Source organism: Eimeria acervulina, genomic scaffold (assembly GCF_000499425.1).
Source record: "Eimeria acervulina Houghton genomic scaffold, Eah_scaff212, whole genome shotgun sequence".
In the NCBI taxonomy this organism is placed as follows: Eukaryota; Apicomplexa; class Conoidasida; order Eucoccidiorida; family Eimeriidae; genus Eimeria; species Eimeria acervulina.
This window is the reverse complement of record NW_013550035.1, coordinates 30,662-46,832: the sequence shown is the minus strand read 5'-3', so window position 1 is coordinate 46,832 and position 16,171 is coordinate 30,662. Positions and strand designations below refer to the sequence as shown.

Here is a 16,171-nt window from a genome sequence, read left to right as displayed (position 1 = left end):
TGCTGCTGCTGTGCCCCCAGGAGACAGCAGCAACTCCACAGCCTCAGGCAGACGATCAGAAGAGACAAGAGAGACAAAGAGGCACCGCATGCTTCCAAATGTCTTATAAAGGAGACCCAACTCCGATGCTGCAGCTGCAGCAGCAACAGCAGCAGCAACAGCAGCAGTAGCAGCAGCAGCAGCAGAAGCAGCAGCATGAACGAACAGAAGAAAATAAACAAAGAAGTAAACAAACAAACAAACAAACAAACAAACAAATAAATAATAATAAACAAATAGATAAACAATTAAATATAAACAAATAAATAAATAAATAAATAACAAAGACACGGACAAATAGACAAAACTTACCGATGGCTTGCTGCTCTTGATGCAGCAGCGGCACTGTGCTGCAGCATCCTTCGCAGCTGCTGCAGCGAAGGTAAGGCATAGAGTAGAGTACAGCAACTGCTCCTGCTGCTGCTCGCTTGCTGCTGCTGCTGCTGCTGCTGCTGCTGACGCAGTGCGGAAGAGCGATTGCTGCCACGCACCGACTGATGTCTAGGTTGCTGCTGCTGCTGCTGCTGCTGCCGCTGCTGCTGCTCCACTGAGGGTGGAGGTAGCAGCGCAGGTAGTTGTCTGCTGCTGCTGCGAGACCCCGCACTGAAAAGCCCTCCTCAGAGACAGCAGCAGCCGAAGCAGCAGCAGACGAGTAGGAGTTGCTGCCGCTGCTGCTGCTGCTGCTGCCAGGAGACAGCAAACCACTGTCTAAGCTCCTAGATTGAAAACCAGCACCACCACGTTGCAGCGTCAGCTGCTGCTGCTGCTGCTGCTGCTGTTCGCCCCGGTCTGCAGATGCCGGTGTGCTTGCATCACGACTATGTTGCTGCTGCTGCTGCAGTTGCTGTTGCTGCTGCTGCTGTTCCTCTATTTGCTGCTGCAGCTGCTGCTGCCGCAGCTGTCCCCACAGCAGCTGCAGGTCTGAACTCACGGAGGCTCTGTTTACAGGAAGAGCAGCAAGCTGCAGTGCTGCATGCACTGGTGGCAGCAGCAGCTGCAGCTGGGTTGCTGCTGCTGCAGCAGCAACGCGTCTCTCAGCAGCCACAGCAGCACAGACAGAAGAAGACATACCCCGAGGCAGAGGAGGGAGCCTCAGCCGTAAGTTGCTGCTGCTGCTGCTGCTATTGTTGGTGTTGGTGTTGCTGTTGCTGGCCGCCTTAGCTGCTCGCGCAGCAGCAGCCGCAGCTGCTGCTGCAGCAGCAGCAGCAGCAGCAGAGGGAGGCAGCAGCAGCGGAGTAATCTTCCAAGCAAAAGGCAGTTTATGAATCCTGCGGTGTACAACCAGGTAAGACACACCACGTAAATAACAATTAAGAGCATAGAAGGAAGCAACTTGGGGCTGCATTATGCCGCACTCTAAAGCAGCAAGACAGCTGCTGCTTAGCTGCTGCTGCTGCTGCTGCTGCTGCTGTGACATATGAGCAGCTGAAGGGCCGGATACAGTAGAAGACAGGGAACCAGCGGGAACCCCTGTTGCTGCTGCTGCAGCTGCAGCACGACGGCGGGTGCTGCTGCTGCTGTTGCTGCTGCTGCTGCTGCTGTTGCTTGTTGCTGCAGTCATTCCTGCTGCATCTACTGGTGAGGCAGTCCCTTGATTTGCTGCAGACTGTGCAGCAGAGCTACGACGAGCAGCAGCAACAGCAGCAGCAGCAGCTTCTAGTGGAGGCAGTCGTGATAAGACCTGCCGCAGCAACTGCTTTTCCGTCAGGCCCCATGGCCGCTGCTGCTGCTGCTGCTGCTGCTGCAGTCGAGAGCGCAGCAGAGCCCCACTAAGAGCAGGTGTGCTGCTCATGCTGCTGCGGCTGTTCCATTCAAGTGCACAGAAAAACACCGTCTGCTGCTGCTGCTGCTGTTGCTGCTGCTGCTGCTGCTGGGGTGTACAGACAAGCAGCGAGGCAGAGGCACGGCAACTCTTTGCCGTTGCAACCAGTGCAGCAGTTAGCTGCTGCAGCAGCACTTCATCACCAGCACCAGCAGCAAGACCACATTCTTTCAGCTGCTGCTGCTGCTGCTTCTGCTGCTGCTGCAGGAAGTGTGTCTGGTGCATGTTGCTGCTAGATGTAGCTGCTTGTTCGGTGTCTTGCTGCAGCTTGCTGGCCTCTGTGTGATGTCCCTGTGCTGCAGATGCAGCAGCACTAGCTGCAGCAGCGAGGTGCTGCTGCAGGAGGTGCTGTTGCAGCAGGTGCTGCTGCAGCAGGTGCTGCTCCTTGTTGAGAGACAGCGCTGCATGCAGAGCAGCACGTGCAGCAGCAAACATACCTATGCGACAGAGAGACACAACTCTCACTTCAAGCACAGGGAAGAACCTTACGCTGCCGATTGTCTCCGCCAGTCTCTCTCCCCAGTCTGCTGCTGCTGCTGCTGTTGTTGCTGTTGCTGCTGCTGCTGCTGCTGCTGTGTGTTCGATGGCTGACGCAGGCGCGGTCGTGCTTAGTGCTGCTGCTCTTCCTCCTGCTGCTCCAGTGGACGCAGCAGCAGGAGAAGCAGCAGCAGCAGGGAAACCGCATCTAGGTGTTGTAGCAGCAGCATGCGTAATCCTAAGCAAAGGGGTTTTGTGTTGCTGCCGCTGCTGCTGCTGCTGTTGCTGTTGTTGCTGTTGTTGCTGCTGCTGCTGCTGTACCAGCAGCAGCGCCGCTTGGAAGTAGCTGCTGCAGAGTCTCCAAGCAAGAGACAGCTCATCACAACGCAGCAGCGTGTCTCTGAGTTTTGCTGCTGCACGTGGCTGCAGCAGCAACTCTATATTAGGTATATAAGCCCAGCGACTCCACAGTGCAGCAACAAAAGGCAGCAGCTGCTGCAGCAGCAGCACGCGAGCCCTCACCCATTGAAACCCCCCAAACTTCTCCAAACACTGCTGCAGCAGCTGCTGCAGCAGACTCATTAGCGCTCCGTACGGCAGCAGCAACAAAGGCATGCATTCACCTCTCCCTGCTGCTTGTTCTGCTGGTGCTGCTGCTGCTGCTGCTGTAACTCCAGCGTTGTAATCGGCCCGATGTTGCAACACAGGCGCAGCACTATCCGCAGCACCTGTTGCTGCTGCAGCGTCTGCAGCAAATGAGCAGCCCTCTGCTGCAGCACCACCCGAAGCTGCACCAAATGCAGCAGCAGGTTCTGCTGCACCCGATTCAGCAGCAGATACAACAGCAGCTGCAGCACCCGATGCAGCAGCAGGTGCAGCAGCAACAGCACCTGATGCAGCAGCAGGTGCAGCAGCAGCAGGTGCAGCAGCAGGATAAAGTCTCTGGAACTGTCTCCTTAGAGCGCAGGGCAGAGCATTAGATAGAGGGATACTTCCTTTGCCTTTCATCTGGCTGTACACCGCAGCAAACGAAGAGCGCTGACAGTGAAGAGCAGCAAAACTGTTGTAGGCAGTGCTGCACAACTGGCGCGTAGCCCCAAGGCTGTTGCTGCTGCTGCTTCGAGCTGCTGCTGCTGCCTCGGATGCTGCTGCAGCAGCAGCGGAAGGAACTTCAGGCGCCGTTGCAGTCCGTAAAGATGCCGCTGTCGCTGCCTCTGCGTCTGCTGCTGCTGCTGCTGCTGTTGCTGTTGCTGTTGCTGCTGTTGCTGCTGTTGCTGTTGCATCTTCTTCTTTTATCTGTACACACTCTGCTCGCCTGACGCAGTTGGCCTCGCAGCATCTGCCGTTTGCTGCTGCAGGTGATGCTGCTGCTGCTGCTGCTGATGCAGCAGCACCAGGAGCAGCAGCAGCAGTGGACTGCCCGCATGCTGCCATGGGGTGTCTGTACAGCGCAACCCGCAGCAGCGACGCGACCTCCGCGCAGATTTGGAGACAGCCAAGTGCTGCTGTGCTGCTGTCCCCTGGCAGCAGCTGCAGCAGCTGCTGCGCAACAGCAACAGCTGGCAGTGCTTCAAATGTATGCGCAGCACGGATTCTGTCGTTTGCTGCTGCATCTGCTGTAAGCACCCACCGACCACCAAAACCCCAACTAGCTGGAGGCAAGCCTGCCTCTTCGTTTGCTGCTGCTGCTGCTGCTGCTGCAGGTACTGCTTCTGCTGTTCTTGTCGTTGCGGTGCGTTCAGTTTCTTGGGGGGCCTGTAACATGGGTGCTGCTGCTGTTGCTGCTGCTGCGTTCACAGCAGCAGCAGCAGCAGCAGCAGAAGGGACAGGGAGGCCGAGTGCTTTTCTCGCATACTGCAGCAGCAGATTGTCGTCTCTTAACGAAGGCCACTGCAGCAGAAACTGCTGCAGCAGCTCTGTCCGGGCATTCAGAATGAGGCTCTCCAGCAGCAAATGGGGGTGCTGCAGCAGCGGCTCGCGGTGTCTCTGCACCTCATCTTCAACTAGCTGCACTAAATGAAGAGATGGCAGCAACTGCTGCAGCTCCTGCTGCTGCTGCAGCGTTAACTGTGCAAACATCTGCTGCTGCTGCTGCAGCAACTCGCACAAATACAGCCGGCCCGCAACCTTAGGGAAACCCCCTTGCTGCGGCAGCCTGACCTCCCCGCACTTGCTGCTGCTGCTGCTGCTGCTGCTGTTGTTACTGCTGCTATTGCTGCTGCTGCTGCTGAGAGAGAGGAGCCGCAAGGCAACACGTGTTGCTCTGCTGCTGCTGAGTGAGAGCAGCCGCCGCATTGCTGCTCCTTGAAAGCCAGGGAGCGACAGCAGCTGCTTCAGCTCTTCCTCAGCTAGCCACTCTTGCAGGTAGCTAGCTGTCTCGCTGCTAGGGTGGCTAGCTGCAGCAGCGCAGCAAAGGCTCTCAGCTGGAGAGACACCGGAGCTGTTCAGCAACTGCAACAAACAAAGACACGCAGCTACTTTCACTGAGCTAGCTAGCTAGCTAGCTAGCTAGCTCGACAGATACCTAGCTCGCTAGCATGAAGAATACGCAGCTATCTATCTATCTATTTATCTATTTATCTAGCTAGCTAGCTTGCTTGATAACTGCGTAGTTGGCTAGCTAGCCAGCTTGGCAACTCGCTGCTAGCTAGCCACCTATAGTTAGCTAGCTAGCCAGCTAACTAACTAACTATTGGTGGCTAGCTAGCTAGAAAGCAACGGGTAGACAGGTAGCTAGCTAGTTACTGATAGGTAGTGGCATCTAGCTAGCTAGCTAGACAGCTAGACAACTACCTAGCTAGACAGCTAGACAACTAGCTAGCTAGACAGCTAGCTAGCTAGCTAGCTAGCTAGACAAGCCAGCAAGATGCCTCCGCGTACCTTCAACAAAGCCCTCGCTGCTGCGTAGCCGTTGCAAGCAGCTAAAGTGCGCACCACCTAAACGCACAAACAGAAAACCCTAAACCCTAAACCCTAAACCCTCAACCCTAAATACCTGAAAGAGCCGCAGATGTTACACACCTAAACACAACTCCTCTAAACCCTAAACCCTAAACCCTAAACCCTAAACCCTTGTATCTCCGTTGTGTTGGTGGATTGCATTCTCTTTATTCTTATACGCGCACGTGAGAAGGGTTTAGGGTTTAGGGTTTAGGGTTTGAAAGCTAGGGTTAAGGGTCAATGGCCTGCAAATTAGGGTTTAGGGTGTGGGGTTTGAACGCTAGGGTTTGGGGTTTAGGGTTTGGCAGCTAGGGTTTAGGCGTGTGCGTGCCTTGAGGGCTTGAAGCTTAGGGTTTAGGGTTTAGGGTTTAGGGTTTACCTTTTGAATGCCGCTTTCTGTTTGCATGTCGCTGTGGAGGTCTCGCCAAGTACCCCACATTCCCTTAGAGGCTTCAATTGCTGCGCTGTAGCAGCGCCAGGTGTATAGGCAGCCTCGTGTCTGCAGCAGCAGCAGCAAACAAGGCCCGCTGCTGCAGCAACGCAGCTGCTGCTGCACCTGCGATACGGCACGCAGCGCTGCTGCAGCAGCAGCACCAGCTGCTGCTGCAGCTCTTTCTTCTGCTGAACCCCCAAATGCACTGTCTTCGCAGTCATCCATATCAACTAAAGCCCCCCCACCTGCTGCTGCTGCTGTTGTTGTTGCTGCTGCTGCTGTACCGTGCCTTGCTGTGTGCTCCAACGCAGCCAGCAAAGGGTGCTGCTCTAGGCAGCGACATTCACTGCTGCTGCTGCTGCTGCTGGTGCTGCTGCTGCGGCTTAGTGCTTCCTTTTGGGATGCATCCGGTGCCTGTTGCTGTTGCTGCTGCTGCTGCTGCTGCTGCTGAGCTGCTGCACTTTCTTGCAGCCTCGCCTTACAGAACGCCACAGTTTTGATGCAGATATCTGCAGGCCAAGCAGCAGACAGCAGCAAGGCGTTGCGTGTTGCTGCTGCTGCGCTGCTTTGACGCATTATACAGTCTGGGAGCGACAACTCCTCTTGATTACCATCGCACTCTTCTGCTGCTGCTGCTGCTGCTGCAGCTTCTGTTGCTGCTGCTGCAGTGGCTGTTGCTGCTGCTGCAGTCGCTTCTGATGTTGCTGCTGCTGCTTCAGTGGCTTCTGCTGTTGCTGCTGCTGCCTCTGCTGCAGTCAGCCGCAAGGCTGCATCCAAAGGCCAAGCAGGAATTGTTGTTGTTCTGCTGCTTGCAAACCCTTGCTGCAGCAGTGCACCAACACCCTCCTGCTGCTGTTGTTGCTGCTGCTGCTGCAGCGGTGCTGCATCCTCGTCCTCCCCTGCCCTGGGCTCCTGCTGCTGCTGCTGTTGCTGCTGATGCTGCAGCGCCTGGTCTATTACGCAGCTTATCAGCAGCTGCTGCAGCTCCGTATCAGGAGACAGTTGGGCGTCTGCTATCCTCATAGCTTGCTGCAGATGTCCCTGTACACCCCACGCTGCAGCAGCAGCAGCAAAGCAAAGCTCCACTGCTGCTTGGCTATCATCTGCAACAGCCTCCAGTTGTCTCTGCAGCAGCAGCGGCACACGCAGCAGCACAGGAAGCAAGAAAATTAGCAAACGCTACAACAACAGCAACAAAGCAGCAGCAGCAGCAACAGCAGCAAGAAGTGCAACAGCGGAAGCAGCCTTTTGGCTTGTTGCTGCCCCTGCTGCTGCTGCTGTTGTTGGTGCTGCTGTTGTTGCTACGGCTACCGTTGCTGCTGCTACTGTTAGTGCTGTTGATGCTGGTACTGCTGTTGCTGTTGCTGCTACTCCTGTTGTTGTTGTTGCTGCTGCTGCTGCTACTGCTGCTGCTGAGACATACCTTAGCAGCAAAGGGCAGCGCGAGAAGTTGCTGGGGCCTCCAACCCTTGGGGTTAACACTCCACTTGTCGGTTGCTGTTGCCAGTGCTGCTGCTGCAGCTCCTGCTGCTGCTGCTGTAGGCCCTGCTGTTGTTGCTGTTGCTGCAGCTGCTGCTTGAATAGCTCCTGTTGCTTGTATTACTCGCCAGCACCGATGCCTCTCTGCTAACCAGAGACGAAAAGAAGTGCAGCAGCAGCAAAGTTGCTGCTGCGCCAACTGCAGCAGCAGCCCTGAAGGCCACCGCTGAGAGCAACGCTCAGCTATTGCGAGAGGAGCAAGTATAGAAACCTTTCCTTTGCATCTGCTGCAGCAGCTGCTGCTGTTGTTGTTGCTGCTGCCGCTGCCGTTGCTGCTATCGTCGTTGTTGCTGCTGCTGCTGTTGCTGCTGCTGCTGCTTGCAGCAGCAGCATCACGCCGCAGCAGATAGGTTTGTTTTTCTAAGGTTCCTAGAAACAACACTATATCCCTTCGCAGAGCTAAGGAGGAAGCAGGAAAAGGAGGAGGCCACCTGCTGCTGCTGCTGCTGCTGCTGCTGCTGCTGCTGGTTAGCAGCAGCGGATAGAGAGGCAGCGCAGCTTGCAGCAGCACACCCACAAGATCCGTCTGCAGCAAAGCAGCAAGTTGCTGCGCCTCTTGCTGCCCCTCTAAACGGAACAAAACTTCAGCTATGAGGACCTCAGGAGATGCAAACAGCAAACCAAACAGCTGCTGCTGCTGCTGCTGCTGTTCCTCCTCCTCCTCCTCCTCCTCCTCCTCCTCTAGCTGCTGCAGCTCCTGCTCCTCCTCTTCAGACTGCTGCTGCAGTTGTTGCTGCGGCAGGTTGCACTCAGCTGGCTGTTGTTGTTGCTGCTGCTGCTCTTCATCTTCCTCGTGCAGCAGCTGCTGCTCATTCTCCTTCAGCTGCTGCTGCTGCTGCTGCAATTGTTGCTCTTCCTGCTGTTGCTTCTGCTGCTCTCCCTGCTGCTGCGGCTGCTGCTGCTGCCGATGCTGCAGCTGCTGCTCGTTCTGCTTCTCTTCGTGCTGCTGCTCTTCGCCGTGGCTTTGTTGCTGCCCACTGGTTTCCTCTTGCTGCTGCTGCAGCCGTGGTGTATCCTCTTGCTGCAGCAACAGCTGCTGCTGCTCTCGACTCAGCAGCTGCTGCTGCTGTTCACCTGAGCACGTGAGTAGTTCCGCTCCCGCGTGCTCCTGGTGGTGCTGCTGCTTTTGCTGCTGTTGGTGTTGCTGCTGCCGTTGCTGCAGCTGCTGCTGCTGCTTGGCGCAGAGTCTCTGTTTTGCTTCTGTCTGCAGCTGAACAATTCGCTGGAGATAACAAATCAAAGAAAGCAAATATCGGCTTCCCTCTTCTGGTAGCCCCTCCTCTCCTGCTTCCTGCTGCTGCTGCTGCTGCTCGTGCTGCTGCTGGTGCTCCTGCTGCTGTTGCTGCTGCTGTAGCAAACGGTCGTCAGCCAACTCCTCTGTGTTGCCGACTCCGGTGGGTAGGACCGGGGTAGTTCCTTTACTCTGGTGCTGCTGCTGCTGCTGCTGCTGCTGCTGCTGCGGGTCTCCCCTCAGCACCTTCACTGCCTGAGAGAGGAAGCTGCTGCGCGCAGCAGCAGAGGTGAATTGCTGTGTCCCAGCAGCAAGTTGCTGCATCTGCTCCAGCAAGGAAGCAACGGCGGTGTTGCGCTGGTTGAGACTGCAGCACAAACCCGCAGCAGCAACCGCAGCAGCAGGATACAAGAAACAGCTCATGCGCCGCTCTCTAGTGCAGCACAGTGACAGAAAAAAGCAGCAGCAACAGCAGCAGCAGCGAGGCCAGCAGTAACATGGCTGTGCTGCTCTGATGTCACGCAGATGCACTCCCTCGCTGCTGCTGCTGCTGCTGCTGCTGCTGTTGCTGCTGCTGCAAGTACCTGCAAAGGTGAGTCCTCAGCAGATCTGCTTTGATTGGCAGCGTCTCCACCTTGAGCAGCAGCGAAGCCAGTCGCAGTGAATGCATACCTCGCGCTTCAATTAGCACTTCAAGCCTGCAGCAGCAGCAGCAGCAGCAGCAGCAGCAGCAACAACAACAGCGGCAGCAACAAGAAGTGTAGTGGTGTCGGGAGCGAAGTGGTGTTTCCACCAGCAAGTGCAACAGCAGCAACGACGGTACCCAGGAACCAACTGCAGCAGCAGCAGCTGCTGCTGCTGCTGCAGTAGCCAAGAGAAGGAGCAGCAGCAGCAGCAGCAGCAGCACCTGCTGCAGCAGTAGCTGCAACGGGATGGAGGAAGGCCTCAAGTAGCAGCAGCAAGAGTAGCAGCACCAACAGCAGCAGCAGCAGCAGCAGCACGCAGTTACCTGTCTATAGATGTTGCGAGGAGGCTTGTAAGTGCTGATGTTTGAAAGGCTGCAGCGGGGTGGTTTGCTGCTGCTGTTGCTGCTACTGCTGCTGCTGCTTCTGGGTTGCCTGGTGCTGGCAGCTGTTGCTGCTGCAGCAGATGCCGCTGCGAAATTTGCTTTAGCTCCTCGGTAGCGCGCTGCAGCAGCAGCAGCGACACAGTTGCAGGAGCAGCAGCAGCAACAGCAGCATCAACGCATGCATACACTGCAGCAAGTCTTGGGTTGCTTAGCAGCACAGCAACAGATGCTGCTGTTGCTGCGTCACAGTAAGTTGAGAGACAGCCATTAAACACACACCCTGCATCACCCTCAGCTCCTGCTGCTGCTGCTGCTGCTGCTGCTGCTTCTGCTGCTGCTTCTGTGGTGGTGGCAGCTGCTCCTGCTGCGCCTGCTGCTGCAGCTGCTGTACGTGGCGTACACCTGAACAGGAAATGCAGCAACAACAAACCCAGCTACGGCTGTTGCTTAATTCAAAGGAGGAAGACGATAGCAGCAGCACTGACAGCAGCAGCAGCAGCAGCTGCTGCTGCTGCTGCAGCACTCACGCGTCTAAACCAAAGAATATACGGGCAGCTAGGATGCTCAGCTGTCTTCACTGCTGCTGCTGCTGCTGCTGTTGGCCTCACGACTTGTCAAGTGCAGCAAGACACTTATCGAGGGGAGACGAGACCGAAGCAGCAAATACAGCAGCAGCAGCAGCATCTGCAGCATCTTCAGCATCAGCAGCTTCCCCAGCAGCTGCTTCAGCAGCAGCAGCGTCAGTAGCAGCAGCAGGAAGACAGCTGAGGGTATCTCTCAAACATGCAAAGGCTTCCGCCACCGCAGCACTGATTTTCAGGTGTATAGGCAGCTCGAATTGCTGCAGCAACTCCCTGCAGACGCACAGCAACAAATGCAGCAGCAGCAGCAGAGGCAACTCCTACGTGAATATGCGCCAGTGTACCAGCAGTAGCAGCCCCTGCTGCAGCAACCCGTGCAGCAGCAGCCGCTGCAGTAGCAGCAAATCGTGCACCAGCAGCAGAAGCAGCAGCAGCCACATCCAAAGCAGCAGCAGCAGCAGCCACATCAACAGCAGCATCAGCAGCAGCAGGACAGGCTACTGACGCTGCAGTTGCTGAATCATTTTGCTGCAGTGCCCTCGCTAAGAAGAGAGAAGGAGGCTGCAGCAAACGACAAGCAAAGGGATCTGCTGCCAGAGACAGAAGTAAAGCACACGGAGTCGTGTGGCTAGCCAAGTGGTGTCTCCTGCTGCTGCTGTTGCTGCTGCTGCTGCGCTCTGAGCTTATGCATGCTTCCTTGCTGTTGTTGCTGCCGCTCCTGCTGCTGCTGCTGTCGCTGCTGTCGCTGCTGCTGCTGCTGCTAGACAGGGCATCAGTCGAGTACACTCCGATATAGCGAAGCTGCTGCTGCCACTCTGTCTCTTTTGAATGCATTCCCTCCGCAGCAAACTCCCCAGCAGCAGCAGCATCTGGAGCAGCAGCAGCAGCAGTGGCAGCAGCAGCAGCTGCTGCTGCCGAGCCTCCGGCGATGCAAATGGACGCCAAAGGCAACAAACTGAAAAATTGATTTAGCAGCAAACGACACCGCCATATCATCTCCTGCATGCACGCAGCAGCAGCAGCAGCAGCAGCAAGGGTAATTAGCAGCAACTGCTGCTGCTCTGTGGCATGGCATGCAAAAGCAGCAGCAGCAGCAACAGCAGCAGTAGCAGCAACAGCAGACACACAGCCATTGCAGCAAAACCAGTCATGCACTGGGACAGCAGCAGGCGCTGCACCAGCATGAAGGTGCAGCAGCAAGCTGCAGCAGCAGCAGCAAGCTGCAGCAGCAAGACACAAACCTCAACAAAAAGTTTCATTGACTCCATCAAAATGCTGCCAGCCTCTCCAAGGCCCTCACACCCTTGCAGCGCCACCAGATGCTTCCTGCAGCAGCAGCAGCAGCAGCATTAGCAGCAGCATTAGCAGCAGCAGCAGCAACAGCAGCAGCACCATGTGGTGGGCTGTGGATGAGCCTGTATGGTGCAGCGGCAGATGCTGCAGGTGCATTCAGGACAGAAGCAGCAGCAACACCCACAGCAGCAGCAACAGCAGCAGCATTAGCAGCAGCAGCTGCAGCCGCGGCCCTAACCTGATAAAAAGTGCAAGAGATATGAGGACAGCCGGCGGCACCACAAAGGCCCCGCTGCTGCTGCTGCTGCTGTTGTTGCTGCTGCTGTTGCTTGCGTTGATACTAACGCGCCTCTCTCTCTCTTGCTGCTGCTGCTGCTGCTGCTGCTTCATTGCTGCGGTTGAGGCAAACAGCAGCGAGACCAGGCGCAGCAGCAGCCACAGACGGTACTGAGGTCGCTGTACACCTGAGATTAACCTTTCTAAGCAGCGTATACTCTGAATGAGGCTTTCTTGCAGATGCGTTGCTGTTGCTGCTGCTGTTGCCGCTGCTGTTGCTGCTGCTGCTGTTGCGTCAGGTGCTGCTGGTGCTGCTGCTGCTGTTGCTGCTGTTTTCGCGTGCTGCTGGGGATAGAGTGCCAGGCCCTCTGCTGCATCTGCTGCAGCCTCAGCGTTTCGCTGCACTGCCGCTGCGGCTCCGGTGCTGCCGCCGCCGCCGCTGCTGCTGTTGCTGCTGCTGCTGCTGGTGCTGCAGGTTTCTATAAGGCGTATTGAGGCTCTGATAGCGAAGTAAACAGCAGCAACATCTTTATCATGCTGTCTCTCTAACTCAAAGCTGCTGAGCGTCGTTGGTGGCAGTGCAGCAAGCCCCAAAAGAAATGTCTCCTCTTGCATTAGAGACAACGGAGCGCGAAGCGACAGCTGCAGCAGCAGCAGCAGCAGCAGCAGCAAGCAGCAGCAGCAGCAAACAGAAGCGGTAGATGAAACGCCTCATCCAGTAGCTGGAAGCGTACAGCAGTGAAAACGGAGAAAGCAGCAGTAGGAGCAGCAGCAGCAGCAGCTGCAGCAATAACAACATAAGCTGTAGCAGCAGCAGCAACAGCAGCAACAGCAGCAGCAGGTGCTTCGTCGCTTCGGCTTACCGCAAGCAGGAGAGACTGCGTCTCCGTCGCCTCATAAATATCTGCTGCAACCGCTTCTCTCATAGCAGCATATGCAGCAGCTCCTGCTGCTACGCTGCTGTTGCTGCTGAGAACTGCAGCAGCAGCACGGATGCAGGAAGCAGCAGTCGCTGCTGCGCCTGAAACATCCTCTTCAACAAGTGCTGTGTCGGCTGCAGCAGATCCTGTTGCTGCTGCTGCTGTTGCTGCTGTTGCTGCTGTGCTGCTGAACATACGTCGCAGTCTTGCTGCAGCAATTGCTGCTTCCTTGCATCGTTGGCTTGCTGCTGCAGCAAGGGCTTCGACGGCTTCAGGCTGCAGCAGCAAATCTGAAGCTGCTGCTGTTTGTCTCTCAGCAGCGCTTGTCAAGATACTTGCGTCCTTGCTGTTGTTATTGCTGCTGCTGCTGCTGTTGTTGCTGCTGCTGCTGCTGGGTGCAGCAGCAGCCTGTCTCTCGCTGCGCTGCACCACTCTCTGCTGCCTACGTTGCTGCCGCTGACTTTGCTTGGCCTGCTGTTGCTGTTGCTGTTGCTGCTGCTCCTGCTGCTGCTGCTGCTGCTGCTGGAAGGCAGCCTGCAGCTGCAGCAGCAAATCCGCGACAAACCAAGCTGCCGCCATTCGGCTCCGCAGCACCTGCAGAGACAGCGGCGGCGGCAGCAGCAGCAGCAACAGCTTTATCACGTAAGAAAGGCAGGCGCACACTGTTACACATTTGCAAATGCAGGGACAACTGCTGCTGCTGCTGCTGCTGCTGCTGCTTACCTCGATATGCTGTTGCATGTTGCGGTCGCAAGCATAGCGAAGCAGGGGCTTCGGACTTGCTGCTGCTTCATTGCTGTGTGCTGCAGTTGCTGCTGTTCGCGTTGCTGCCGCATGTGCACAGGCATGCGCTGGACAGAGCAGGGTTGCTGCTGCTGCTGCAGCAGCAGCAGCAGCAGGTTCAGCAGCAGCTGCAGCAGCAGCAACGTGGCAGCAGCAAAGTGAATCTAACAGCTGCTGTCTCCTCTCCATCTGTCCCTTGTATGCATCCCACGCCAGCAGCAGCACCGGCGCCCGCAGCTGAGGAAACGGCAGCAGCAGCTGCGATGCTGCTGCAACGTCCCTGCAGCAGCAGCAGCAAAACAATCAGCAGCAGCAGCAGCAGCAGCATCAACAGCAGCACACTCCACCTGAATATTACACGTAGGAACTTGCTGCTGCTTGGAGGGCATCCATTGTGTCAGCTGGGCTACTTCTTGGCCCTGCTGCTGCTGCTGTTGCTGCTGCTGCTGTTGCTGCTGTTGTTGTTGCTGCTGTTGCTGCTGGCTTACTTGGATAGCACAAAGGAGACAGCAGCTTTAAGAGGTAAAAGGAGACAGTGTTCATTTGCTGCCAGCACAAAACGAAAGTAATGCGCCCAAAAGACTTCATAGCGATGGATCCCAAGCGCAGCACTCAGTGCTGCCTCGTCCGCTGCTGCTGCTGCTGCTGCTGCTGTTGCTGCTGCTGCTGGAGCACCAACTTGTCTTTGAGAAGGTTCAGCAGCAACTGCTGCTGCAGCTGCAGCAGAAACATCTTCAAGAGCGGGTGGAGCAACGGGATAAGCTGTAGGGGAAGCACTGCCGCTGCCGCCGCTGCTGCTGCTGCTGCTTGCATGTCTTGCAACTGCAGCAAGAGGCAGCAGCGGAAGCGGAGTTGCGCTTCCTGCTGCTCTCAGCCGCAACCAGCAGTCATCCAGGTGGCAGAAGAGCTGCAGCCCTATGTACTGCAGCAACTTGCTGCTGTTGCTGCTGCTGCTGTTGCTGCTGCTGCTGTTGCTGCTGCTGCTGTTGCTGCTGCTGCTGTTGCTCGTATACTGCAACGAGACAGGGATGTGCAGCAGCGGTTCATGGGCCAGCAGCGCCTCATAGACGTGAAGCCTCACGGCACTACCTCTGCAGCAGCAACAGCAGCAGCAGCAGCACCCGTAGCAGCATTTACAGGAGCAGCAGCAAGATAAAGAGCAGCCAATCAGTTGCAGCAGCAGCAACAATAAAAACACGTGAATGCGCTTGCCTGTCGGCATCTCCGTAGGCAGAAGGGATCCGATCCCACCCCACATCCGAAGGCTCTTCACTGCTACTGCTGCTGCTGCTGCTGCCCCCTCCTTGATTCAGGTCGCGCTTGTCAGCAGCATAAGCAGCTGGGGATCTGCTGCGAGCGAGCGCAGGGGAAGCAGCAGCAGCAGCTGCTGCTGCTGCAGTGGAGTCCTCAGGGCCGCCCTGCTTCGCTTGCGGCGACGGGCGTTGGTCTTGCTGCTGCTGCTGCTGCTTTGAAGCTGCTGCAGCAGCAGGAGGCGCCAGCTGACTTAGGAAAGGAGGGAAGAAACGCGAGACAAGATTAGCAGCAGACCCATCAGCTGCTGCTCGTGGCTTCGCCGCTGGCAACGGGGACGGCAACCTGCAGCAGCAGCAGCAGCAGCAGCAGCAGCAGCAGGGACAGCAGCAGCAGCACAATTGGCAAACGAACCAGTATCAAACCCGTGCGATACGGCAGCAAAGATTGACTAGGTCGCAGCAACATCAACAGCAGCAGCAGCAGCAGCAGCAGCAGAAACACGGTTACCGCACCTGCGGGCGGCGACCGTTGCAGCAGCAGGAGCAGCTGCAGCAGCAGCAGCAGCTGCTGCTGCTGCAGCTCCGCCCCGCTTTTTCTCTGCGTCGTGCTGCAGTCCCGCAGCACTAAGAGCAGCAAACACCTCCACAACAACTGCCTCTGCTGCAGCAAGATCGATCCAACCAAGGTCTTGCAGGGGGCACTGCAGCAGCAGCAGCTGCTGCTGCTGCTGCAGCTCTTGCTGCTGCTTCTGGGGGTCGTTCGTCTGCATCTGCCGATGCTGTGGTGATCTTACGCGATACTCAGAAGCAGCAGCAGCAGGTCCTGCTGCTGCCTCCGTTGTATGTGCTGCTGCCCTGCTGCTGTCTTCGGCAGAGAAGACGCCGCTAGATGCCTTTGCTGCAGCTGCAGCAGCAGCACCACCAGCCGCAGCAGTAGGGTTCGCTAGGGCTGTCCTGATGAGACTAGCCAGCTGCTGCTGCAGTGGGTTCGTTTGCTGCTTAGCACGTCTCGCTGCTGCTGCTGCTGCTGCTACTGCCGCGTCGGCGCCATCATCATCCGCAGCATCCGCAGCTGCTGCTGCTGCAGCTGAAGCAGCAGCAGCAGCAGCAGCAGATGCAGCAACAGCTTTGCGAGGAGTACTCTCCAGCCAAGCAACAATAAGCACAAACAAACGAAAGAAATTGAGGCTGCCTATACGGAGCGCCTGCTGTCTGTACACCGCAGCACCCGGCAGCTTTGCTGCTGTTGCTGTTGCTGTTGCTGCTGCTGCAGCTGTTGGGCATTCCGCTGCTGATGCCTCGAGCTGCAGCTGCAGCGGGGACACCAGAGGCAGCAGAGACTTTGTGGGGTCCAGCAGCCTGAGGTGTACGTACAGCTCGTCGCTGCCATCTGCAGCAGGAGGAAGCAGCAGCGCCTCAGCAGCAACAGCAACGCGCAGCTGCTGCAGCCGCAGCACCAGAGAGCAAAACAGCAGCGACAGAGAAGCATCCAACTCTCGCGGCCTCTGCTGCTGC

General features: G+C 56.9%; 1 protein-coding gene across 1 annotated transcript in view; it reads right to left on the bottom strand.

Annotated features, from left to right (window-relative positions):
* Positions 1-530: 530 nt before the first annotated feature.
* The window catches only part of EAH_00025830 (hypothetical protein, conserved), a gene marked incomplete at both ends in the record, with an annotated part of 17,851 nt that continues 2,210 nt past the window's right edge, over positions 531-16,171 (bottom strand). Inside the window, 14 exons of the mRNA XM_013396591.1 lie at positions 531-4,789; positions 5,219-5,275; positions 5,658-6,752; positions 7,135-8,848; positions 9,066-9,179; positions 9,491-9,952; positions 10,159-10,404; positions 10,637-11,130; positions 11,373-11,457; positions 11,663-12,342; positions 12,564-13,683; positions 13,892-14,494; positions 14,655-14,999; positions 15,170-16,171. The exon at positions 15,170-16,171 is cut by the window's right edge and continues 2,210 nt beyond it. Coding sequence (XP_013252045.1) covers positions 531-4,789; positions 5,219-5,275; positions 5,658-6,752; positions 7,135-8,848; positions 9,066-9,179; positions 9,491-9,952; positions 10,159-10,404; positions 10,637-11,130; positions 11,373-11,457; positions 11,663-12,342; positions 12,564-13,683; positions 13,892-14,494; positions 14,655-14,999; positions 15,170-16,171 — 12,276 coding nt within the window. The remainder of the gene's footprint in view (positions 4,790-5,218; positions 5,276-5,657; positions 6,753-7,134; positions 8,849-9,065; positions 9,180-9,490; positions 9,953-10,158; positions 10,405-10,636; positions 11,131-11,372; positions 11,458-11,662; positions 12,343-12,563; positions 13,684-13,891; positions 14,495-14,654; positions 15,000-15,169) is intronic.